Genomic DNA, 26502 nt, shown 5'->3' with positions numbered 1-26502 from the left:
GCCAATTGCCTCTTAGGCCCAGAACACACGGTGAAACGCAACTGCAACGAAACTGCAATTTCTAGTTACTTTTGAGTTGTATCTATGTTTCTGTCATAGATTCCCTTGAGAGGCCACACATGACGCGACCAGTTTGACCAGTTCAAATCGGTTTCAAACTGGTCGCGTCATGTGTGGTCTCTCAACGGACGCTATGGCAGGAACTTAGATGCAATTCAAAAGTAACTAGAAGTTGCAGTTGCGTTTCACCATTTGTGTTCTGGTCCTTAAAGTGTTTATTTAATTTTTTTAAACGTTATTAAAAAGGTAATAATAGATGTCTTTCTCGTTCTTTCAGACATGGACTACGGTAGCGGTGGACCCCCACCGCCGGGCATGATGAAAGAGAGACACGGTCCGCCGCCCCCACATCACCCTGTAAGTATAGATGTTCTTCTATCTTGTAATCTGAATAAATGACGTTACAAACAATCCAAAAGTAAAACCATGTGTTGAACACATCTCAACCCCAAAAACATCTTTAAAACACAAAAATTGGTAACTGAGCCCTGATGAACGACCAGTTTTAATTCTGTTGGAAACGAGTTTCAAATCTTCAGTTGCATGGTGGAGATTTTCTGTGGCGAAAACAAGAGATGGTGCTTTTATTTATTTTACCGTGTTTTTATTTATTATTGAAAAAAATACTTTTTGCTGGTCTGATACAAGATCACATTCTTACGCCCGTATTCACAACATTACTATGAGGTCTAACAGTGCGCGTGGACGCGCAGGGTGACACACGAACCAATCACAGAGCTCTATTCAACGCGGTGCGTTCGATTACGATTTGCTGCTCCACCTAAGCAAGCATCGTTTGTGAATACGGGAGTAAATCATGTTCGTGATTCAAAAACACGTCTAAAATTAATAAGTAGAGAGGTGCAAGTAGCTACAAATATAGACAAATTTCTTTTATCAGAAATAAATTCTAGCTACAAATGTGATGTAACTTTTAACGATCTTACTATGATTGAGTAACTTCTCCTATCCTCATAGGGGTCGAAGTTAGTCGCAAGACCTTTTGGGTTTTGGGTCGAACTTAAATAACTTTTATATTACTTGTAACGTCACTTTCTGGTTCGAAATACATATTTATATTTATATTATCTACGTCGTGACCTTATCCCAGTTTTGCTAAATCTAAAGCTGAAGTAATTGTTTTATTAGGTCGTAAAAATCGAAGTTAATTTAATTCACCATCTAGTTCTCGTGTTCTTTGTGAATTGGAACTATTTTTATCTTGTGATAAACTGAAATTATAAATAGACTTGTCATGTTTTCTTTGTGCTTGGATAATTTTGTGTTACGTTATTAATTTTTTTTTTTGCTCCTGTGTATGTTGATCGACTCTTTATTAGTTAGAGCTTTAGTTTTTTACAAACTCGTATTACAAAATTCATGCTTATCTATTCATGTATTTCCTCCGCCATTTTCCGCAGTTTGGCACCTCACATCACAAATCACTTTACCGATATCAGCCCTATTGGCCCTATGGCTTCGGCGCAGTACCGATCACTGGCGTTTGTCAACAAAATGGTGCTCGACTCTTAAGACAAGCTAAATTACACCATATTGTTAGCGACATTGAGCATATTTTTTTAAATACCTTCGCTAAGAAAACCTTCTGTACGTAGTTATTATTATTATTCTGTGATATTACTCCTTATCCAGGTCATAATAGAATCAAACGTTTTACACAAGAGGCGTCAAGATTTTCCTCCGCCATTTTCCCAATTATGTCATACAAAAGCCCCTGAATTCAGTTAATTATAATTATCACCGTTTGAAAGGACGAAGCAAAAATAAATTAACCATAAGAAGAACGTGTCCCGGCGAAGCGAAGGCTAATAATTTAGCCCAATTAAATAATAATTAGGAAAATTATTTCTAAAGACCGCTGTAGACGTGCTACTTGGATTGCTCACGTGTATTTTTTCAATGTTTACGTACATCATCTTTGTTGTTGAAAAGCATCTATTACCTTCATTTCACATGATGATGCCACAGTGTTTAGTCGTTTTTTGACGGTTTTATTGGTTCTTATACTCGACTATAGCTACGTTTGGAGATTCGAATGCCACTGGTGGAGATGTATACGCATTATTATAACCAGAATTTTACCCTATTATAGCCCAAAATTTAGTTTTGGGGTTCAGTTCATAAATGATATATTTCGTTTCTTCAGCGACTTAATTTAATCGCCGATGCTAAAGTAGCAAGTCTGCGCTAGCCCTAAGATCTGAAAAGCGTGTTGAGCTGTGTGAAATCTCATAATGCAATTGTTGCTTTGTAATTTAAAACGGATTACTCGTACTATTTAATGAATGATTTATTATTGCCTTACTCGTATAATTGAGATTATTCAGATATCTACGTTATACAGGGTGTTAGGTAAATGGGTATATGAGCCGACACTAGCCAATGTTAACATGGGCATATAAATGGTATGGTGAAGTCAGAAATTTGATATTATCATTTTATTTTTTTTAATTTTCATACAAAATCTATTCTAATATTATAAAGCTGAAGAGTTTGTTTGTTTGTTTGTTTGTTTGTTTGTTTGTTTGTTTGTTTGTTTGTTTGTTTGTTTGGTTGAACGCGCTAATCTCAGGAACTACTTGACCGATTTGAAAATTTCTTTTTGTGTTGGATAGCCCGTTAGTTCCTGAAGGCTTTAGGCTATTTATCATCACGCTAAGACCAATAGGAGCGGAGCACCAATCAAGAATATTTCAAATCAGTGATTTTTTTCCTTTTAAGAGCTGACGCTGCGTAAACGGTTAAAGTTTCGCAAAAATCATGTATGACAGGATTGTTCCCGTTTAAAAGTTCTTTAAAAAAGTCCGCGGTAGCATATGTCTATCTTTTAAGGTTGGCTCATAATAACCATTTTTATGCAAAAAAAAATCTGTTTTAAAATAATGCATTATTTGCGAAGGTGTTTTTATAAACATGATATTAATCCTTATCCAAATAAATAAATTATTCAGAGAAGTTAATAATGTGGGTTATTAAAGGGAGAGTGCAGTCGAGCAGAATCGATATCATGTACCGGCCTATGCCATCGAAGTAAATGACTCTTAAGTATTTATAAAACATATATTTTGTCTTATTTTCATAGATAAATAGCAATAACATAATATAAATAAGTACCTACTTAAATATAAGCTAAAATTTTACCGATTACGTCACTTACTAAGTTACAAGATTCTACGCAATCGGTTTTAAGAGCGTTGTCACATTTTTCATGCAGAAATCGAGAATTTGGCAGATTTCGAAATGATTTTAGTCATATAATTTATTGTTATAGCTTCTTTTGACTTACATCATCGTAATTATCATACGTTTTTACTGAATGTCTATNTACTATTACTTATTCTGTGACATGGGCTAGTGCCGGCTCATAATATGAGCCGGCACTAGCCCATGCAGGTAAATGGGTATATGAACCTCATATACCCATTTACCTAACACCCTGTATATTCTATAAATGCTTCTTTTTATTTAAAGATATAATTCAATCAAAAATATTGCAAAAACGGGACAAAATATTCAAACTATTTTCAGGCGACGAAGTCACGTACCTTGGTACTATTACTTATTCTGTGGTCAGGGGCTTTTACCATCTTTATATTCTGTTATTTATTTTTATGTTTCTTCTCATTGAAACCCCATTTTATGTAGTGTGTTCTTTTGCCCACAGCGCGACGGTCGCGGTTACGGCCCAGAGGGTTACGGCGGAGAGGGGTTCGTGCCGCCGCCCCCTATGCACCACCCCCCCATGCCCCCACAAAACCAGGTCAGTATATCAGGATGTGACCCTTAAGATAGCATTCGGATCAAGTCGACCGCGACGAGCGACCACGACCCGAGACCGCGACAGGCAACCGGTCGCAGGTCGCAGGGCGAGAGCTACTTACGAATCTTCGCGACACGAGTCGTGCGACCCATACGAAACTTATTAATTCTATTAAAATTTCGTCTTCGTGCGAAGAAAACACGGCCATTTTGCATCTGTCTGTCTTGTGAGCGACCGAGTCGCGCGACGCAAGTAGCCGGCAGGCCACGCCCACACGTCGCGCGACTCGGTTGCTTGCATCCGTCAGCACTTCCTATTAATTCATATAAAACAGTGGGTCGCGGTCGCCGGCCGCGGTCTCGAGTCGCGGTCTCGCGTCGCGGTCGTCTTGATCCGAATGCTACCTTTAGATAGGCAATGAAACCCCTATAAGGGGGACTAACGCCCGTATTCACAAACGATGCTTGCTTAAGTGAAGCAGCAAATCGTACGCACACCGTTGAATAGAGCTCTGTGATTGGTTCGTGTGTGACCCTGTGCGTCCACGAGCACTGTGAGACCTCATAGTAACGTTTGTGAATAAAGGCGTAAGGCCCAGAACACACGGATTTGAAACCGGTTTGAAATGGTCGCGTCATGTGTGGTCTCTCAACGGAATCTGATAGATGCAACTCAAAAGTTTCGTTGCAATTGCGTTTCACCGTGTGTTCTGGGCCTAAGAGTTGAGGCACAACCACAGTGCTCTTAAAAAAATATTTTGCTTTTTGCAATTACGGTCGACTGTCTTTCGTGGTATAGGCAAGTTAAAATACCTTTTTCTTCATCGACTGAAAAAGATAATACTCGTATGGATTCAGCAGATAGTTCATCTGAATACGACTAAAGTAGTGTAAAATAAATAATTGAAACATTTTTGGCAACCTCTTGCTTCTATTTGCATCTCTGTCCATCTCGTTTCATTCCACAATTCCGTTTATTCGGTTCTTCATCCAGAAGTCCATTGCTGGACAAAGGTGACCCCTAAGGATTTCCACAATTTTAATGACACCAGGTCCAACCAAGATTTTATTCTTAACTATAGTGGTTTAGCACCGGTCGTTGTGGAGATCCAGCTACGTCCAAAGTCTGGTCGCCGAGCACGTAGAATTTCGTCCAATGACCCCAAGCTACCTATCCTTATCACTCGCGCATTGTTATATTGCTGTCGCGACGCGACTGTGCTACAGCAGTAAGTGTGCGAGCGCGACAGCAATATAATTACGTGTTCGGCGACCAGACTAATACCTACTAAGTACATCTTTTGGTTGAAAAGAAACGAAGTTTAATAATATTTTGACTTAATGTGACTGAAATGTGAAAAATATTTTGCCAAATCGTCGTTGTCTACTCACGGACATTACTCGCGGGCGGCGTGCGAGCAACGAGCAATGTTCGGTTCGCGAGCGAACATCGATGAAGACGATCCTGACGCACTCTCTTCAACGACTTTGCACTAAACGGTCTCGATATTATTGTAAAATACCGAATAGACAAGTAATCTTATACTGTCCACTCTTTTCATTTATTAACTTCCACTACACTCACCATCGAAGTAACAGTCGTATTGCCACATAGTGTACAAATTCCCCCTGTTTCCAGGGCGGGCCGCCTCAGCAGGGTGCGGTGATGATGGTGTATGGGCTGGACCCCAGCACCGTCAACTCCGACCGGCTGTTCAACCTGTGCTGTTTATACGGGAATGTTGTTAGGGTAAGTTGTTACGTAATTTTTTGACTTAGAGTAGGCGCACACCGTTGATTTTTAGTTGGCCGATAGTTGTGCCCGATTTTAAATTGTATGAAGAATCAGCCAAATCGAATTCGCGCGTAGTGTGCGCACTCCCATACATGCCCATACTGATCAACTGCCCGACTAAACTATCGGCCGACGAAAAATCAACGGTGTGCGCCTACTCTTAGTCATCAAAATGACAACCGGGATGCAAAATGTCCACTTCTCGAAATTACAACTTCTTAAAATGTCAACTTCGCTAAAAGACAACTTCTCATATTAATGTTGTCTATTTCGGATATTTCGATTATTTGTGGACATTTTGCGTCCCGGTTGTCATTTTGAGAAGTTGTCATTTTGATGACTAATCCAATTTTTTTACTTACTTACTCCTATGGCTCAGCGAGCGACCCAAAGTGTGTCTATCGAGCTTCGATGGAAGATTTCGCCATTCACTTTAGCTTTAACCACACCAACGCGTGCAGCCCCCCTAGACAAAACGCACTTTTTGATCGAATCGAAAATCGAATCCGTCAAAACTCCATACAAAAAAGGGGCTTTTCGACCACTTTTCGACTGGTTTGCGATTATAATTTGCACTTTGTCTAGACCCACAGATCGCCATCGCCGGCGCGATCACGGCGAGATCAAAGGCCAATGACAGGTCGCGTGAACTTGACAGGTTGTCATGTCACCCCAGCAATATAGATGACCCACGCTGAACTGTCCCACCAAACTCAATGACAGGGGGGCGCTACAATCGTTCAACTATATGGTTTCCAACATGGCAAAAATCGGAACCAGCGATCCGGTATTGACGGTGGCGCCCCACTGTCAATGTCATGCATAGGACAGTTCAGTATTTTGGAACTATATCGAGGCAGACCCATTGAACTTTTTTTTAAAATTAGTGGATTCAATAACCAGTGGATTTAAAAAAAAAATAACACGTTTACCATCAAGACTAAAGCTTCAACCACACCAACGCGTGCAGATCGCCACCGCCAAGGCCAATGACAGGTCGCGCGACCCATGACAGTTCACGCGACCTGTCATTTCCCCACGATCGCGCAGTGATCGTGCAGGTGCAATGCCGGTCTATTCCACTTTGATCACCTAGCTTTGATGACCCAGGTGATCAAAGTCCACTTCCAGCGACAATTTAGTGTCCTTTGATCACCCACGGATACGATGCCCTGGGTGATCAAAGTGGACTCCAGGTAAATTATTATTTTAGTGTCATTTGATCACCTACATACAAATCACACCTCCTCTTATACTTAATGTACGGACAAACATTGTTCAGGTAAGTAACGCTTTAAAATATTTCATGCTGTAAAAAAAATTTACTATATTAAGAAAATGTTTGTACTTACAACAATTGGACATGACGTGTCTATTCAGAGGAGGTGTGATTTGTATGTAGGTGATCAAAGGACACTAAAATAATAATTTAATTGGAGTCCACTTTGATCACCCAGGGCATAGTATCCGTGGGTGATCATAGGACACTAAATTGTCGCTGGAAGTGGACTTTGATCACCTGGGTCATCAAAGCCAGGTGATCAAAGTGGAATAGACCGCGATGCGGTCGCCGACCTGCACGCGTTGGTGTGGTTGAAGCATTAGAATCCGAGTTGCTGCCTTCATTTTCTTTTAACTGGCAGGTCACTGGTATTTTGAAGAACCTGCTGATCTTACATACTACCATTAGATGTGTTTACTTGAAGGTTACATAACTACTAAGTCGTGTGGTTCCAGCAAAGTAGAATAAGACAACACTCGACTCTCCCCTCTCACTCTCTCGTAAATGGCGAATAAGGGACAAATATGCAAACATCGGAAGAATAATCTTATCAATTTAACTTCCAGATAAAGTTTCTGAAGACCAAAGAAGGCACAGCGATGGTGCAGATGGGCGACCCGGTATCCGTGGAGCGATGCGTGCAGAACCTTAACAATGTCACCGTTGGCGATTACACGTTGACCCTTGCGTAAGTAGGATATTTTACAAGCGTTTATTTTTAGTAATTAATTTTATTAACACTTTTTAACCCCTTAACCCCTTTAGCTAAGATAAATCGTATTATATTTATTACTAGCTTTCCGCCCGCGGCTTCGCCCGCGTGGAATTTTGTCTGTCACAGAAAAACTTTATCGCGCGCGTCCCTGTTTCAAAAACCGGGATAAAAACTATCCTATGTTCTTTCCCGGGACTCAAACTATCTCTATGCCAAATTTCATCAAAATCGGTTGCGAGGTTTAAGCGGGAAAGCGTAACAGACAGACAGACAGACAGACAGACAGACAGACAGACAGACAGACAGACAGACAGACAGAGTTACTTTCGCATTTATAATATTAGTTGGGAAGTTGGGATAAAGGTCATCCATTAATTGCGTCACTTTACGAAAATACAACTCACAGAAAATCTAACAATACGTAAACCTAACTATCTGAAAACCTAACTATTCGAAAACCTAGCTAATCAAAAACCAAACAACCCAGTTTTTGGAATACCCAAGTATTTATTCGAAAACCTAACTTTCGCAAAAAATACTTTGAAATATGACCTCACCCTTTAGACCACTAAATTCAGTCAATTTTCTAATACTAAAGGCCGGTCTGTGAGCACGTAGAATTTTGTCCAATGACCCCAAGCTACCCATCCTTATCGCTCGCGTGTTATTATATTGCTGTCGCGCTCGCACACTCACTGCGGCCGCTCGTAGTACAGTCGCGATAGCATTATAATTACGCGCGAGCGATAATGATGGGTAGCTTGGGGTCATCGGACGAAATTCTATCTACTCTGCGACCGGACTTTACTTTTTATTTTGTTTTTATTGAAAAAAATCGAATAGTCTCGTTACCCCTTTTACCCTTCCAGCTTTGTGTTAGGGATCATCTATTAATCACGTTACATTGATATCAAGATTGTTCAGTGCGCGTGCCTGTGCGGTTTCTAATAACAAAACAACGATCTCGTGAAAGTGTTTGTGTCGACACATAGGCGCGTCCATAGATTTTTATTCTTGTATAATGTAGGTAGTTCACTTGCCATCCAGCTCTCACACTGTAAAAGTATATCTGAATAGATTTACTCTAATTTCATCAAAAACCTAGTTTTATTGCTGCTACCATACTGTGCCTAAACACAATACAAAGATATTTTTAAAATTGAAAACCTAAATTTCGAAAACTTCGAAAACTTAACTTGCTGAATACCTAAGGTTTTGAAAACTTTACTATTCGAACACTCAGTTTTCTGAAAACCCAACTCTCGGAAAACCTAACTATACGAAAACCTAATCTCAGAAAACGCAACTCACAGAAAACCTAATTTCAATCTCATATCAACCTAAATTGTCTAAAATGTGACATCAATCACCCCTTAAACCACAACCCAATCTAGACAACCTTTCTAATACTAGCTATAATAATTTGTTTTCTCTTACAGGTTCTCAAAGCAAGCGTACCTATCAGAGGTGATGAACCCGTACCCCCTAGCAGACAAGAGTCCCTCGTTCAAGGACTACGTCGGGAACAAGAACAACCGCTTCCTCACGCCCGCCTCCATACACAAGAACAGGATACAGCCCCCTTCGAAGGTAACAGGACATAGTCATAGGACGTAGTCATAGGACATTGTCATAGGGCATAGTTAAAGGACAAAGTCATAGGATAGGACCATAGGGCAGGGATGGCGAACCAATGGCACGCGTGCCATCGATGGCACGCGCCACAATATTTAGGGCACGCCCACCTATCACAAAATTCACTATGAAATAAAAAGTAAATAATATGTTTTAAATAAGGGCTATCGTATTTGCCCTCATCAGTTAATGCTACTGTAGAGTAAGGTCCTGTCACTCGCCAGTGGCGCCACTTGTACTATACCCCTCATTGATAGCATTAGGTGATATTTGATGGCATGTCTAAGACTTTATCAAACATTTTTTTCGGAAAAGTGGCACGTTGATACATAAAGGTTCGCCATCCCTGCCATAGGGCATTGTCATGGGTCATAGGACATTGTCATAGGGCATTGGCATAAAATAGTGTCATCGCTATGTAAGCCCTACTCCCTTAGCAGACAAGAGCCCCTCGTTCAAGGACTACGTCGGGAACAAGAACAACCGCTTCCTCACGCCCGCCTCCATACACAAGAACAGGATACAGCCCCCCTCGAAGGTAACAGGACATAGTCGTAGGACGTTGTCATAGGACATTGTCATAGGGAATAGTCAAAGGACAAAGTCATAGGATAGGACCATAGGGCATTGTTATGGGAAAATGTCATAGGGCAGTGTCATGGGGTAGCCATAAGACAGTGTCATCCCTATGTAAGCCCTACCCCCTAGCAGACAAGAGCCCCTCGTTCAAGGACTACGTCGGGAACAAGAACAACCGCTTCCTCATGCCTGCCTCCATACACAAGAACAATACAGCCCCCCTCGAAGATAACAGGACATAGTCATAGGACGTAGTCATAGGGCGTTGTCATAGGACAAGGAGAGTCATGTCATAGGAGATAGTCACAGGGCATGGTCAAAGGACAAAGTCACAGTATAGGGCCATTATAGGGCATTATCATGAGACGGTGTCATTAGGCATTGTTTGTTAATAACAATCCATCCATAATGTCCTTTATCAATTTGTTTTAGGATGGTGTCATAGGGCACTGTCATAGGACTGTATCATAGGTTATGGTCATAGGGCACTGTCATAGGACAGTGTCATAAGCCATTGTCATAGAATAGTGTCACATGGCATTGGACTAGGACATTGTCATAGGAAAGTGTCACAGGAGTTCACAGGACAGTCTCAAAGGGCATTGTCATAGGTCTTATTAGATTTCACACCTTATCGGCCGTTTGGTGTAGTGGTTCGAAACGGACAAATATTCCGGAGGTTGCGGGTTCGATTCCCGCACAGTACAAACATTTGTGTGCATGAACATATTTGTTTGTATTGGACTGGGTATTAACAAAAAAAAAGTATTTAAGTATGTTTATATCCGTTGTCTAGTATAGTATAAGTATAGTACAAGCTTTGCTTAGTTTGGGACTAGAAGCGCAGTGTAAAATGTCCAAGGATATTTATATTTATTTGTAATGCAGCGGCCGCCCGCGGCCCGCGACTTCGTACCCGTGGATCCCGTTTTACCCCCTTTTCCCGAATTTTCTTTGCTATAAACCACACGGAGCCCGAGACCTTTCCAACGAATGCAAAACCGTGGAAATCGGTTCGTGCGTTCTGGAGTTATAGCGTCAGGGAGGAAAACCCGACTTATTTTTATACACCACTAAATTTTAATCACCGAAAAAAAAAATTCTGGGTAATGAGTTATTGATACTGATCCCATTTGTGCAAAAAAAAGAGTAAAATAAAGTGACTCAAAATATCCTCCTAAAATTGGTAATTTATTGACACACGCGTCGCTAGCACTATTTAAGTACGATAATGTAACACTTATTAGAAATAATAATGGTCTAAGTTAGCTAAGTATGTAATAATAACACTGGAAGCGTGGTCGAGGCGTGAGCGAGACAGACAGATCGATGCAACGTGCGAGCGCGTACGACTACTCTAGCAAGCGGCGGAGTGACCCAGCTGTGACGCGTAAAATACGGACTAACGAAAATTTAATAAAAAAAATTAACTTCATGAAAACCATTTCTTTTGCTTTTAATATTCCACACGTTTCTACATAACCTGTTAAAATTTTTTCGGTGATAAAAATTTAGTGGTGTATAGTAGATAAAGTTCAAAATCCATCGTCTCCAGGTGCTGCATTTCTTCAACACGCCGCCTGACGTGTCGGACGACCAGCTGCTCCAAGTGTTCAAGGACTACGGGGTTTCGCCGCCGCATACCATCTCTAAGTTCCCACTCAAGAGCGAGAGGTGAGTCGTCTGTCCATCGGGTATTATAGGAAACTTGTAGACCACTAACGACATCTATTGGCGTGATTTGACAGCTCAACTGACAGTCGCGAGTCCATCGACATCGCGAGACGTTTCGTTTTGCCGCTTACAAAAAGTAAATACTAATAAAAACCATGATGAAAACAATTTCCAGAACACTGAAAATATTATATTTAAAAAATAGAATAATCAATATAAAAACATTAGGAAATGTTTCATTAAAATATATTTTAATTGACTGAGCAAAAAACGCCATCTATTGCAAACCACTTCCAAATCACGCCAATAGATGTCGTTAGTGGTATCCTAAATCCAAATATCGAGTAAGAAAATCATTTGTGAAAAACAGCTAAGCCGCAACGTTACAAGAGCGAAATATGGGAAAAAGAGCCTTGAAGCCGTACCTACGTGCCTGCATCCAGCGCCTTCCCGCTACCTTTATGAGATCGTCGGTCCACCTTGTGGGTGGACGTCCTACGCTGTGCTTTCCGGTACGAGGCCTCCACTCCAGAATCTTGCTGCCCCATCGGCCGTCAGTTCTGCGTACTATGTGCCCTGCCGATTGCTACTTCAGCTTGCTAATCCGTTGGGCTATGTTAGCGACTTTAGATTCGTTCGTTAGTTTCAGCTAAAAGACGTCCACTGCTGGACAAAGGTCTGCTAATCCGTTGGGATATGTCAGCGACTTTAGATTCGTTCGTTAGTTTCAGCTAAAAGACGTCCACTGCTGGACAAAGGTCTCCCCCAAGGATTTACACAACTATCGGTCTTGCGCTGCTCGTATCCAAGTATTTCCCGCGACCAGACCAGATCGTCTGTCCACCAAGTGGAAGATCTACGCACACCACATCTACTCGAGATTGTTTTCTTCCACAACGGCCATGAGTCTACGTGGTATAAGTATCAATAAAAAAATTAAGGGATATTAAAAATACCAAAACTTTATTTTCCAGATCATCGTCGGGCCTGATGGAGTTCCAGAATATATCGCAATCGGTGATGGCCATCATGGCGTGCAATCACGCCACCATACAACACCCAGGTGATTATATTTAACTTATATTTCCATCATCATCATTTCAGCCATAGGACGTCCACTGCTGAACATTGGCCTCCCCCAATGCTTTCCATGTTGATCGATTGGTAGCGGCCTGCGTCCAGCGCTTCCCTGCTACCTTTACGATGTATATATTTCCATAATTATCAAATTCTTTTATATCTTTATTAGTATTCCCTTCGCTCTATTCAAGGCACACATCCACCACTTCCGGAGAATAAAACACCCAGCTTTATGCTGGAGCCAAGAAGTAGTGGAAGAAACCATGTTGGTGCCATGCCTTCTATGGGTATATTGAATTCAGGATTAAAAAAACCTCTAAAGTAATCATGCAACTTAGGTCATGTTCAAACGAGCCTAAGTAGTTTTTGGAAAAACAAAACATAATCTTTACGACTTCTTCCAGGCGCCAAGTTTCCCTTCATAATGAAGCTGTGCTTCTCTTCATCGCGGCAGATCGGCCAAGGGAAGGGCCAAGGCAAGAGCCCAGGCCCTACCGGACAGAACAACGGCGTTGATCACGAATACTAGTAAGAAATTAGCCTAATCTCCTATGTATAAATACGCAAGTGGTATAAAAGACATGTAAATTGACTTAGGGACGTTGGACCAATGTTAAGACGGATTTTATTAGGTTGGCAACGCTGGAGGACTTCGATGTTGCCAGTTTCGTATTGCGTTGTTAATAGTAGTTTTTAGTATTCTGTTGTGTCGTAGTAGTTTTTTTGTTATACGGCTGGTTCATGTTTTACCTTGCACAAATTGTAGTTTAAGTCATTGTAATAATTTAGTGATGTTGACGTTTTCATACACCAATGTTTTAACGGCCTATGAGTTGGGGCTGTAAATAATTAAAATAAAATATCCGTGATTGATTTTGTTGTTGAACTTGCCCATTGAACTGCCGTGCACTTAGAGTGTGCAATATTAGATGTAGTTTAACCTAGTTCTCATTATCTCTCGTTGCTATAAATTATTTTGTATTTTTTCGGACCTTTTCTAGTCAAAATTTTATTGCATAATGAAATGTTGTTACCAAAAGTTTATTTAAAAACGGACTGAATATTTCGTGTTTTCATCAAATATAATATATTTTAACTCTTGTACAGTAGGGACCATAGAATTATTATGACTATCTCTATATTTGCTTGAAAATACTTTGATGAGGTGATATTTTTGGTCGTTTTAAACTGTTTTTCCTAAATCTTGTAACTGGGAAATTATTATGTTGTTTCTATGGAAATTTTATTAAAATACATACCTACTATTAAACTATTTCCCTGCCACATTTTAAAATATACATTCGCGTTTTATGTAATACATAAAGTATATATTTTTCCATCGACTTTTAAAATTCGCGTCATTTTACACTATGGGAAATAACCATCAGTTTATACAAGCTGGCAACACTTTATTAACTCTCGAATAAAATTTGTTTGTTGCCACTCCTTCCTGATAAAATCTACAGCCAATTTTTGGTTCGATTGTAGTATGTAAAGGTTTAAAAAGTGGCTCTTATTAAAATAATGTAAAATTTTATAGAGATAAATCTCTATAAAAGTACCTATTTTAAGGTTTCTGAAGTTTATTACCAGACAAGTTTTTTTGAAGGTTTATTTATTTCAAGCCTTCGGCCGTTGGCGGTCTTACGCGTTGGTGTGGTTGAAGCTTCATTCATTCAAAACATTGTTGTGTGTTGCCAGCTTTGAAACTGCAAAAAAAAACTTCATACGTATTTTACGTAGAATAGATTTATCCGTTAGTCTATAGGCCTGCAAATTCTAAAACTTTTCTAATATATATCGTGATTTGCTAGACGAATTTGAACAAGCAAATATAAGATGTCTGCTTTTATATAATATACCTTCTTTGTTATATACGAAATATTATCTATTCTTGTAAAGATGACTTGTACACAAAACTTTCTTAAAAACTTTCATTTTTTAGAAAAATAAACTCTGACACTGGAGCATTTGAAGAATATAAACGAAATTGTACCTTGAACCCGCGTTTTAAAGTAGTTTTTAAATGGAAATCAAAATTACATATTGCTTTCTTTTCTTCTCTGCCTCGTCTAAGCCAAATAATACGCCAAAGTTTTTAAAAGATGATAGATTGTAATATACATATTATATAAATAGAGAGAATTAAAAAGAAATAAATGTACATATGCTATAAAAAATGATAATTTGCGTCAATAGATTTTTAAAGTACAATCAAGTACTCAAGTGTCATGTTCAATATAAAAAAAAATATTTAAAAATATAAAAACGCAATGTTTGTGTGTAATAATGTAAAATTTTATCAGACTAGTTTAATGGACTCAATAGTAAGTTTTAATGTATAAATAAATGTGAGGAATGACATATCTTTGTGACAATCTCGTTGGATTGGTATGACTAGAATGTCAATTTGAATATCTGCTAAAAAGAGCATGTAGATTTATGTAAAGTGTATATTGTATCTGTACACTCGATGTACACTCGTGCACAACTGTGTTAAATATATTTTGTGAAAAAATCACCTTAACGCTTTATGCTTGATATTTAGATTTGTACTTAAATGCTGAGCTAGGGAGTCGTAGTGTATAAAATTAAATTATATAGGATTGTGCAGTTGTGCACGGGTGTACATCAGCTTGCCCTGTCAAGAAATAATGTCAATTTGTACATTTTATTTTAGCAAATACATGTCGATATATACTTCGAAATAATTACATATCACGGAGACAAATAATTCTACTACAATCATAAATAATGTGTATTTAACGTCTATTAGTACATGTCTTTCTCGAATATTCGATCACTCACATGTGACTAATTTTGCTCAATCCCCCTATGATTTTCGTTTCCTTCTACATTTTTTGGTTTTCTTTTTTTTTGTCTTTTCTTACTCATTCGGAATTTTTTACATACATCTTTACGATACCTAACAATCCGTACTTACATTTTCACGTTTTGAACGAATATGGGTTTTTTTAAAGAAAAAAATCTGTTTAAAAAATACACCTATCCCCATATTCGCCTCAAAAAATTCAGTTTCCGTAACAGCGAACTCACATGAACGTATTTGCTTCTAGCTAACGGCGACGAGCGGCGCACACACACAAACACATATCAAGAAGGACGGCAACACACTGACACACACAGCCACACCACGACTGCGGGGGGAGGGGGTTGCCATTGCACGACACGAAAAATCTACCCTGCCTTTAAAAACGATTCCTTAGACACGCTTTCGCGTCCTATTTAAAAAAAAGACAAATGTCACTGGAGTCGCGCCAATTTAATCCCGGGCAGATTTTTCGCAATGACAACGTCTTAATAATTCCTTATATTTACATTTTTGTGATTTAGATCACTTCTATAAAGACATTAACAGTTAGTTTTTTTAATATATGAATAGACACAGTAACATTTTTTTTCATTATTATATTTTATAACACATATTACATTTCCATATTATTATTTTTCTTTTTTTTTTTGTTCTTTTTTGTTGTTACAGGGCCTCGCCCTATTGGATGCGTTGTGCATTTTCTTTATTAAATCTAGCGGCTTAGATAGCTTTTAAGTGATATTCCCATTTTATTTGTGTAATATTAGAATTTATTAGTTATTCGTTCCCAGTGCCATTTTCAAACACTCTACGATGTATATTTTATGGCTTACGCAATTTTCGACTTTATCTCTAGGAAAAAAGAGTTTAGTTTCAATAGAGTTTTGAGGATGGTACTGCAATTTCCCATTTTAGTGAGTTATAGTGATTGATATTAATTTGTGAGTTTGTTTAAGACAATTGTTATAATATTTCGGTTTGTATTCCCTTTTTGTGCGTTCGTCGACTGAAAATGACTTTCGACGCACGAGTTATAATTTTGAAAATTTGGTTGTTTTGTAAACTTGACAGTTGTGAAATATGTACAAGAAATAAAGATACTGTGGTATAAGGTAGACACATTTGAGTTTCATTTTGATTTCAGTCTTAGCACCGAGCTTAGTGTGCATGTTTCTTTTTTATTTTTGCATGATTTCAAAAACTTGAAAAGTAGTAGTCATCGATTCTTTTGACCATTTTTAATAAACTGTGTAAGAACCAAAAAAATATCTAAATGTAAGAAATAGTTTAGCACTCTTTAGGATAGTAGTAAGCGTCATTGCAATGTCAATTATATTCGATTAGTGAAAAAATATGACAGTATGGATTTTCTATAAATTTTTCTTAAATATAAAAAAAAACAAATTTAGCGACTACTCGAAAATGAGTGAAAAGCCTGCACAAGGATAATTTAGAATTAGGTCCAGGTCAATAAATGTGAAACACCATGATTGCGCTATTATCTATTTATATATTTTGTTCTCGTGTCTAAGATTAATGTTTGTATCGTGTGATTCTTGTGGTAGATCGTCTATATTACTGTTTATGGAATGGCGCTCGGTCCAAGGCCCTTAGGTGAACGATCTCTCTCTAAACTACCTACATTGTACTTCAATCACTGACACAGACACTAAAATACTAAATGTACAGTGAAAAACTAAGAACCGTTCTTCAAACATTGACACGTCAAAAGTCAGCCAATCACAGCAAGCAGAAAGAGTCAAATTATACTTTACAACTGTCAAAATACAGTCCTGCCAACATAAAAATTAAAAATTTAATTCCCAAAAAGTACTAATGTTGTTGTATCGAAAAGACTAGTGTAATGAAAAATATTTTGATAGATGTTTGAAGAACTGGGTCTAAATAGAAAAAGACATTACTTCATGACATAAACAGTGAGTAGTCACCAATTAAATAGTTCCATAAATAGCTGATTTAAAATTATTAACATTAAAATTCAATGTTATCAGGTAAATAGAAGCATATCTTTTTCTCTAGAACTATTTTCGAATGAAAAATAAATGTTTTAGTACTAGGACATGGATGTCGTGATAGCTTACTTCTGTTTGTGTTAAATGTACAGAGATTATATTATTAATTGTTTTAAATTCAACAATAATTTTATCGTAGTTCAGCGTAGTATTTAAATTATAATATTTTTTACGAACAGACATTTTGACACTAATTTACTCATAGTACATAACATGTTATTAGTTTGCAAAACTGGAAGAGTTTTTACTTTATAAAAAAAAAAACTCAAGATATAACTTTCCAATTTTGCAGGCTGAAATCACATACTACAACAAAATATTTGAAGCATAGCTAAAAAGATTATCAAAAATAACACAAGAAACAGCACTACAATAACAATAAACATAAGATGTATTTTTTTAGTTCCAGTGTCCTTTATTTCAAAGTATTTTAGCTTACCTTTCATTGGATTTAGGTACTTGTAGTTACATGTTAAACATTAAATACATGTCAACACAACAAATTATTCTTTCATTTCGACACAACCACTTCAAAACATGACTGCGTGACCTTTACAGTAAGTTAATGCTACCTTCCGAGTACCAGTTTTTAAACAACCAATAAAAATTGTTCAATTAGGGCTATAGTTGTATTGTAGCACTCACCAGCTGGCGCCACTGGAGTAAGGTCCTGTCACTCGTCAGTGGTGCCAACTGTTGGTTGAGCACAAAAAGCCCTTTTATTGTAATGGCTATGCAATTTTACTTCTTCAAAAACTCGCTGGCTTTGAGACCTCAAGATACCTATACAAGCATATTATTATCTCGAGGCAAGACCTACTTATGTGCCTTTAGAGTGAAAAAATAGATCCGCGCTAGTCCCACTTAGATTACATTCAGTGGGACGTTTTTCGCTCGGAAATGCTCGCTTTTGGTGATTTGCAGAAAAATGTTTTTTCTGCAAAATCGCCAAAAGCAAGCATCCAAAAGCTGCAGAAAATATGCATCAATAATAGCAAGCAGTTGTCGTTACTANAAAGTCAACCCAAAAAAAAGATAAAAAAAAAATTAAGCCACTAGGTCATGAAATTTGAAAAAATCACAAAATTAACGATAACTTCTAAACTACGAAAAATCGTAGAACATACATGGGGGTGAAATCGATAGGTCTAGTCCTCACCTATCACCTGCCTTCGGCTTGACACCTTACAAGAAACACCCTGTAGATTAAGTACGGCTTCAATTGGCATAAGGCGAAGAAAAATCACACAGAGCTATTCCAAAAACATTTTTATTTCTATACAATATACATTCCCGCGGTTCGAGTGCAGCATTTAAATTTACAATTAAACTAGTGAAATAGGTCTACCAGTTTATTGAGCCAGTTTTCATGTAAGAGTCCATTCATGTCCATTCAGTGTAAGAGGGATATTAGACCCACTCGTTTTGCCCCCCGGAAATCTTAAAACCACTCACTAAAATGGAGACCTACAGTAATAAATTACAGAACAAGAAAACATTCAATATTTACATAACTTACAACACGCACCAATTTAGAATTTCAGTTGTATTCACTATTCTTTATTTTGTGCATAATTAATCATTTGCAGTGTTTTTAACTAACAAGTGAAGTGATACAATAAAATATTCGTACAAAGCAGCAAGTCGCCTTTTCTCCCGCCAAAATTGCGCTTCAGAAAAATAGTAGGACGTTGTTGGAGGAGCAAACTAGATGGCGCCAGTAGTAGGTACATTCGAGCTCAAAAGTGAAATCTTTGGTTTTTGGAAATTGAAAATTTAATTACCTCAGCATAACAATTGTAGACAAAGCTGTTGACGAAGCGAGGATTTTTCTTGTAATATAACTCTTTAATAGCATTTTTATCTTCTTGTATGAATAAAAAATACTGTTGTTGTGAGGAGAAGTGGTGAGATGTTTTTATTTGTCAAAAGTTGTGATCGTGAGGCTTTTAGTTTTTTTTATTTAATTAATAGTAACGACAACTGCTTGCTATTATTGATGCATATTTTCTGCAGCTTTTGGATGCTCGCTTTTGGTGATTTGCAGAAAAAACGTTTTTCTGCAAATCACCAAAAGCGAGCATCCAAAAGCTGCAGAAAATATGCATCAATAATAGCNCTACGCTATTGTAACTTCAAAATATGATTTACTAAAAAAAATTCAAAATCCTTTGGTAGAGTTCCATACAGTTTGATGTGGTACAATTTAGCCGACTAGGTGATAGCGCTTTTAAAAAATCGGTAAAAAATATAGCTTATGAATACCGAAAAATGTTTCAAATAATTGTAATCCACACTAATTTACGCTTCTAAATAATATATTAGAAACACCCTGTGATTAAATTTAACAAAATTACAATCTAAACATGTATTGTCAAAAGTTACTTGAAAACAATGAAAAAATTCTTTTCAAAATAAAACACACGTATTTGTTGTCACGGCAAAAACCACATGGCCGATATTAATTGATTTTAGTTGTGTATCGCTGGGTGTTGCAATTACAGACATTCAATAAATACTTTACGTAATATGAGGGTGGTACAATTTACCCGGCGGTACAATATACCGAACTCTCCCCTAATAAATAATTTCTGTTCAAAACTCATTTTCAAATTTTGAACCACCCGCCCCATAGACACACCCGCCACTGATAACATAACACGATAACGGTAAAAATAACGACCATAAACAATATGATCTAACAAAAAAAGTTTTACTTGCTAATCTTTTAATATTTTTTATTACTTGCTGATTAATTTCCAGACAATTTTACGATCATTTATATTAATTATAAACACCTATTATTTAATGTAAATTAGAATTACAGTCATGTAAATTAACTAAACCTAAACGTCAAACTGACAACCCGTTTGTTAATTTGTCACTTGTCTATGGAAATTATTAAAATCGTAATGGTGGCTATTCGTGCTTGTGGAAATCATTGCATTGCTGACAACATATTTTAGAAAAAAGGATTGGGAAACCTTCAAAAATTAATAATTAATGGATTTCGGCTGAAATAACTCAGGTAAAGCGATAATTTATGTTATTCTGCCCACATTTATTCTGTTTTATAAATTCTTTTGCCAAATGACATCAAAATGGCTGCCATTTTCTATAGAAAGTAATGAAAAACCGGTTTCAAATTCGTGTAGTTATGGTGGCAACAGTTTTGAAATCACTTGCCAGATAAGAATCGGACTGATAACAATAAAAACAAACAAAACACGGGTGCTATTGCTCAATTAATTAATTGCATCTTCATACAGATGATGGGGATATTTTTAACACAAAAGCAATTTATTTATTGCTTTCAGATTCATAATGCTAGTTTTTTCCGTAATTTACATAACTTTAAGTTAAGTAAGTAGGTAGTCATGAAGGACTGCTTATAGGCCTATTCAGACCTAAGCGGTATTCGGTCTGCAGCAGAGAAAACCCAGTGTGTATGCGGTAATAATACTGTTCAGACCTAAGCGGTATTCGTCGCGATACTTGATACTAAATACCTGAGCGAAACCCGCGCGGTATGTACCTCTACCCACAGCGGCAGCGAATATCGCTCAGGTTTGAATAGGCCTTTACATGCATTTTCATGTCTGGAAATCTTTCCTATCTTTTAACTTTTAAGCATGTTCCTACCTTTGAAAATTAAACTTGAATTAGAGACAAATTCAACCTAAATTAATTAATTAAATAAATAAAAACATGCTATCTTCAGGGATGACTTACAGGAAAATTGTTTACACTAACTTAATATTGTTTTCAGGATGGAGCGAGTACAGTATTGTTTCATCTGTAACGTCACAGTTGGAACATCAACAAGGCATTGTGTTCATGTTTTCGATGATGACGTATGTATATATTATTTTTGTTAAAACTTTACTGACAGAATAGAAAATTATATGAAAATAAATTACATTTCTTGTATTTTTTAAAACCTCATTCTATAACATTTTCGTAAAATATTGCACAGGCTTATCATTCTAACATTATCATCAATATTATTTTCTCCAACAGACTACATTTCAAACGGATAAAAAACTACCAGAAATAATCGAAGAGATCATTGGAAAGAGCCTGGAAGCGTCTTCATTGATATCGCAAGTTATCTGCAAAAAATGTCTCAGGACGTTGGTTGAGTACGATGGCATTACAAAACGGTGAGTAATACATATAATAATGTTGGTCATTATCTGGTATTCAGTCTATGCTACAGAAGGATTACACTCTTTAACTAATCAGAAACAAATGTAGGATTTGGTTTACAATTCTGACGCTCCTGATCCAAATGCTGACGTCAGACTAGGAAAGACTGATGTTTGTTATTATTTCTCTTTTATTTATTTTTATTGATATAAAATTATGTAAGTATTGTTTCTTGGAGGAGGGCGTTGATAACACAGTTTTATACTTCTGCAGGGGTCATCGTTTTTTCATTGTATTATGTACCCTTGTACTACTATACGAAAATAAATAAATAAAATAAAAAAAAATTGGGCTATCAACATGAGATACAGTATTTATTCACCCTTTACGTCATCCTCAAAAAGATATGTGTGGTTCTATTACTCTTTTAGAACCATAGGGCATAGAATAATGTTATTATGCGATTAAAATAATATGATTAGACCATGACAGATGTTAAATGGTTGTTGTTTTGTATTATCATTTACCCAGTGCCGTATTATCCATAAGGCACTTTAGGCCAGTGCCTAGGGGCCCACTATGGCCAGGGGCCCACTATGACCAGGGGCCCAGCACTCCCGATTAAAAAATTAAAAAAATAATGTTAAAGATTATTTTTATGCAACAAAACTCAAACCACATCAAAACTTCGCCTTATTTTGGTTTACACATTCAATCGTCATATTTCGATATTGTGGAACCTGATTCATTCCACTATACTCTAGGCACTTCAACATCACAGAGTGCCTTTGAGCGCTGCTGGCCGATTACTCACGGAACCGCGAAGTCCTGTATGTTAACAGAGACGGCCAGCTCAAACGGCGCGGCGTAGCCCGCGGGATTCCGCAGGGTTCGGTGCTCGGTCCACTCTTGTGGAACCTAGGCTTCAACTGGTTCCTGCGGGGCGTCCTACTCGCGGGCATGAGTGTCATATGCTATGCGGATGACATTCTGGTCACTGCCCGGGAAAGACATTTGGGGCCGCGGCACGGCTGGCGTCGGCGGGCGGCACATTAGTCGCTCGCAGAATACGTTGCCTCGGCCTGAAAGTCGCGCTGGAGAAAATTGAGGCCCTCTTCTTTCCGGGGCATCGCCAGCGCGCCCCTCCCCACGCGTTGAGGACGTTAGGATTGACGTCAAAGGCCATATGAAATATCTGGGCCTCACGCTTGACGGGAGGTGGCATTTTAGCCCGCACTTCAACGGGCTAGCGCCACGCTTTCTCAAGGCAGCCGGCGCACTGAGTTGGCTTCTCCCGAATTTGGGAGGGCCACAAACGAGGTGTCGTCGACTTTATGCCGGCGTTCTGAGGAGCATGGCGCTGTATGGCGCTCCAATCTGCGAGAGAGCACTCAATAAGAGAGAGAATGCTGCCCTTCTACGCAGACCCCAGCGGGCCATAGCGCAGAGGGTCGCAAGGACCTACCGCACGGTAGGGCACGCTGCGGCGTGCGTTCTCGCTGGTACTCCTCCTTGGGAGCTAGAAACTGGGGTCTTGTCTGTCATCTATCACTGTATGGCAGACCAGAAGGCGCGTGGAAGGCGCCCGGCCCCGGAGCGGTGCGGCACCGTTATGAAGACATGACTCGCGCGCATTTTGGCCGCCGCACTCTGGACGCCATTGGTCCTGTTCTGGACAAATGGTTGGAACGACCTCACGGGTTCCTCACGTTCCGTCTGGCGCAGGTGCTGACCGGGCATGGCTGCTTCGGTTCGTACCTGCATAGAACCGGGTGAGAGGAATCCCCGTGTGCCACAAATGCGCGGCGCGGCGGTCGTGGGCCGGGATCTTTCGCTTCCGAGCCTGGTCAACGCCATGCTGGGAAACGAAGGATGCTGGAAGGCGGTCGCCTCCTTTTGCGAAGAGGTCATCCTTCAGAAGGATCCTCTCGACTCATCGCTCCGCAGGCGGAGAAGGGGGCGGGAGAAGGCGGTTGTACGACCGTTCTACTCTGCCCCCAGGTGGCGGCCAGCAGGCCGAGGGTACGGGGGTACCCTTGTCACCTTCGTCTGACGGGAACGGCTTGGCGTTTCGGGCATTCCCGTCGGACCCCCACAAGGGGGGTGTGTAGGGTCCGCCGTGTAGGCGAGCTGTCGCTGCAGCGTGGTGTCGCGGAAGTCTAAGGCTACGGCCGGATACTCACGACACCCCCACTCGGGCTACGACGGAACGCCGCGGAGGTTTTAGTGGGTATACCCCGTCCTTTTCACTTTTTAGGGCGCCGGGAGTCCCACACACCACCCTGTCCCCCGGCAGGGGTGAAAGTGCGCAAAGCATTTCCTCCACGACAAAAAAAGGGGGGGCCCGAAACGAGCTGTGCCTAGGGGCCCTGAGATGGTTAATCCGGCCCTGCATTTACCTCTATTTTATTATTCATGTTCCAGGCTCGAAGTGTTAAAAAAGGAAGTACAAGAGAACATGTCAAAGACAGCACAGATTCAAGCTTCTAAAAAGAATGTTGTTACCATCAAGAAGCATCCGAAACAAATTGTGTTGTCGAAGTCTAAGCTTCAGCCGTTACCTGCTAACTTTGTTTTGAACATGAAGAATGTACCAACAGTCACCAGGACTCAACTTGTTAATGATTCAGATTCTGCAACGGCAGTGCCACAAAACGTGTTCAAGGTGGGTTCTATGGTTATTTTTAGTAATAAAATCAATGAAATAGCTAGAAAATTCTTATTCACGTCTATTAGAGTAAAAAATATTTTTTTCTTTTACTTATCCAGACAATGTTAAAGAATTATTATGAATGAGTATGCATTCTGGTAGACTTGGTTTTGAATGCAATTTTCAATAGAATAACTATAACGAAATGAACTAATAAATAATGCATTTCATGTAACACTTTAGTGGTGCTTTAGTAATGTTTTTGTAAGAAAAACTGTAGGTATATTTGAAATGCATGTGCAATTTGTTTGTGATTTATATTTACTCTACCTATTACCTCTAGTATTTCACTTATGTACTTATTTCAAACGTTTATAAATATTACAGATGACTGAGCCAACAATAAGCCTTAAAGCAACTATTGGCTCCACCGTCTTAACTCACACTCTAAAATCAACAATGAAAATGGAACCAGACCCGTTAAGCATCACACCGTCAGATATGAACTTGATCATGACACCGAGTAAAGCAAGCGTTAATAAAAAGACTGCAGTCAAGTCATCACAGAATTCAGTAGCAAAGTCAACGAAGAATCCAATATTGAGTTTTAATGTGGATGCGTTGCCAAAAGAGTTTTTCTCAACTACCGATAGAGAGACTGCGTTGAGGAATGAACAAGTTGACCTTGATGATGATAGCGTTGATAATGATAGTACGGAGAATAACGATGAACAGGAAATGGAGATTGATGAAGGTATGTGGTTTTTAGTTAAATAAGTTAGCAAAAACATTCTAGTGGATAGGTACTACCAATCAGTAAGGCCCAGAAACATAACTACAACGAAACTGCAACTTTCTGATGATTCTGATGAATGAAACTGAAACTGAAAGTTTCAAACTGGTCGCGTCATGTGTGGTCTCTCAACGGACGCTATGGCAGAAACTTAAATGCAACTCAAAAGTAACTAGCAGTTGCAGTTTCGTTGCAGTTGCGTTTCACCGTCTGTTCTGGGCCTTAGTTTTCAATTTTAGTCGGCCGTTTGGTGTAGTGGTTCAGAACGGACTACTATGCCGAGAGGTCCCGGGTTCGATTCCCGGCCGGGCAGAAATTGAAATGATGAATTTTAATTTCGGTGACGGGTCTGGGTGTTACTATGTATAATATGTATGTATTAAAAAAAAAAGTATATAAGAAGTATATCCGTTACGCTAGCACCCATAACACAAGCATATTAATTGCATACTTTGGGGCTAGATGGCGCTGTGTGAGATTGTCCAAAGATATTTATTTATTTATTTATTTCCATAACGACCAGTCCTGCGCTGCCCGCATCCAGGTTTTTCCCGTGACCTTCACCAGATCGTCGGTCCACTAAGTCTTCCGACCCGTGGTCGCCACTCGAGAACTTTTCTGCCCCAGCGGCCATCGTCTCTACGAGCTATGTGTCCCGCCCACTGCCACTTGGTTTTAGCAATTCTGCGAGCTATGTCGGTCACTTTGGTTCTCCTGCGGATCTCCTCATTTCTGATTCGATCACGCAGATTTCTGATTTTTCCGAAACTCCGATTCGAAACGCAGATTTTTTCATACAAATGTTTTTTTCCCGCTAACTCCTGTTGTAACTAAGCTTTAAGTTTACTAAGGTACCTGCATGCCAAATTTCAAGCGTCTAACTTAAGCGGTTTAGATTTTTCATACAAAAGGATTTTCCTACTAATTCCCGTTCCCGTGGGAATTTCGGGAATTCCTTTCTTAGTGCACCTCTACGGTACCTAAGCTACGTCCCTTCCAAATTTCAAGTGCCTACGTTTAGCCGTTTAGGCTGTGCGTTGATATGTCAGCCCGTTTTCACCATCAATCCGCAATTTTTAAGTGACCTCTATGAAAACAAAATGCCTGTTATGTGTTACCATAGGGGTCACTTAAAAATTAGGGATTGATGGTGAAAACGGGCATAAGTCAGTCAGTTTCTCCTTTTATATACCAATTTAGATAATTTAACTCATAACNCATCACGATCCCTGTATGCAGTACATACATTTATACTGATCCCAAGGAACCCACTCCGTAGGGCATACAGGACAGACTCGTGACAAGACACATAGTATTTGAACATGTTCATATTATTCATGCTTTAACGAATACATATACTACACATTCACACCTTCACACTCACATTTACACATTCACACTTACACACTCACACTCACACTCCTACACACAACCATACATAACG

At 39.0% G+C, this 26502-nt stretch overlaps 2 protein-coding genes across 5 annotated transcripts in view; both read left to right on the top strand.

Annotated features, from left to right (window-relative positions):
* The window catches only part of sm (heterogeneous nuclear ribonucleoprotein L), a 99585-nt gene extending 81649 nt beyond the window's left edge, over positions 1 to 17936 (top strand). For 3 of the 4 annotated variants that reach the window (XM_028311027.1, XM_028311025.1, XM_028311026.1), the window contains 9 exons: positions 338 to 417; positions 3746 to 3841; positions 5480 to 5590; positions 7484 to 7605; positions 9072 to 9222; positions 11402 to 11520; positions 12495 to 12583; positions 13005 to 13128; positions 15678 to 16815. In XM_028311027.1, the coding sequence (XP_028166828.1) occupies positions 338 to 417; positions 3746 to 3841; positions 5480 to 5590; positions 7484 to 7605; positions 9072 to 9222; positions 11402 to 11520; positions 12495 to 12583; positions 13005 to 13128; positions 15678 to 15681 (896 nt within the window). In that variant the 3' untranslated portion in view covers positions 15682 to 16815. Of the gene's footprint in view, positions 1 to 337; positions 418 to 3745; positions 3842 to 5479; positions 5591 to 7483; positions 7606 to 9071; positions 9223 to 11401; positions 11521 to 12494; positions 12584 to 13004; positions 13129 to 15677 lie in introns of all 4 variants that reach the window. The other variant, XM_028311024.1, reaches the window with a different exon arrangement.
* Positions 17937 to 20341: 2405 nt separating this feature from the next.
* The window catches only part of LOC114357419 (zinc finger protein 543), a 33643-nt gene continuing 27482 nt past the window's right edge, over positions 20342 to 26502 (top strand). The window contains exons 1-5 of the mRNA XM_028311014.1: positions 20342 to 20494; positions 21236 to 21320; positions 21487 to 21629; positions 24040 to 24280; positions 24653 to 25019. Coding sequence (XP_028166815.1) covers positions 21237 to 21320; positions 21487 to 21629; positions 24040 to 24280; positions 24653 to 25019 — 835 coding nt within the window. The 5' untranslated portion in view covers positions 20342 to 20494; position 21236. The remainder of the gene's footprint in view (positions 20495 to 21235; positions 21321 to 21486; positions 21630 to 24039; positions 24281 to 24652; positions 25020 to 26502) is intronic.

This window comes from Ostrinia furnacalis, unplaced genomic scaffold (assembly GCF_004193835.3).
Source record: "Ostrinia furnacalis isolate ACB-3 unplaced genomic scaffold, ASM419383v2 OfSCF3149, whole genome shotgun sequence".
NCBI lineage: Eukaryota > Metazoa > Arthropoda > Insecta > Lepidoptera > Crambidae > Ostrinia > Ostrinia furnacalis.
This window is presented reverse-complemented; position numbering and strand designations above follow the sequence as displayed.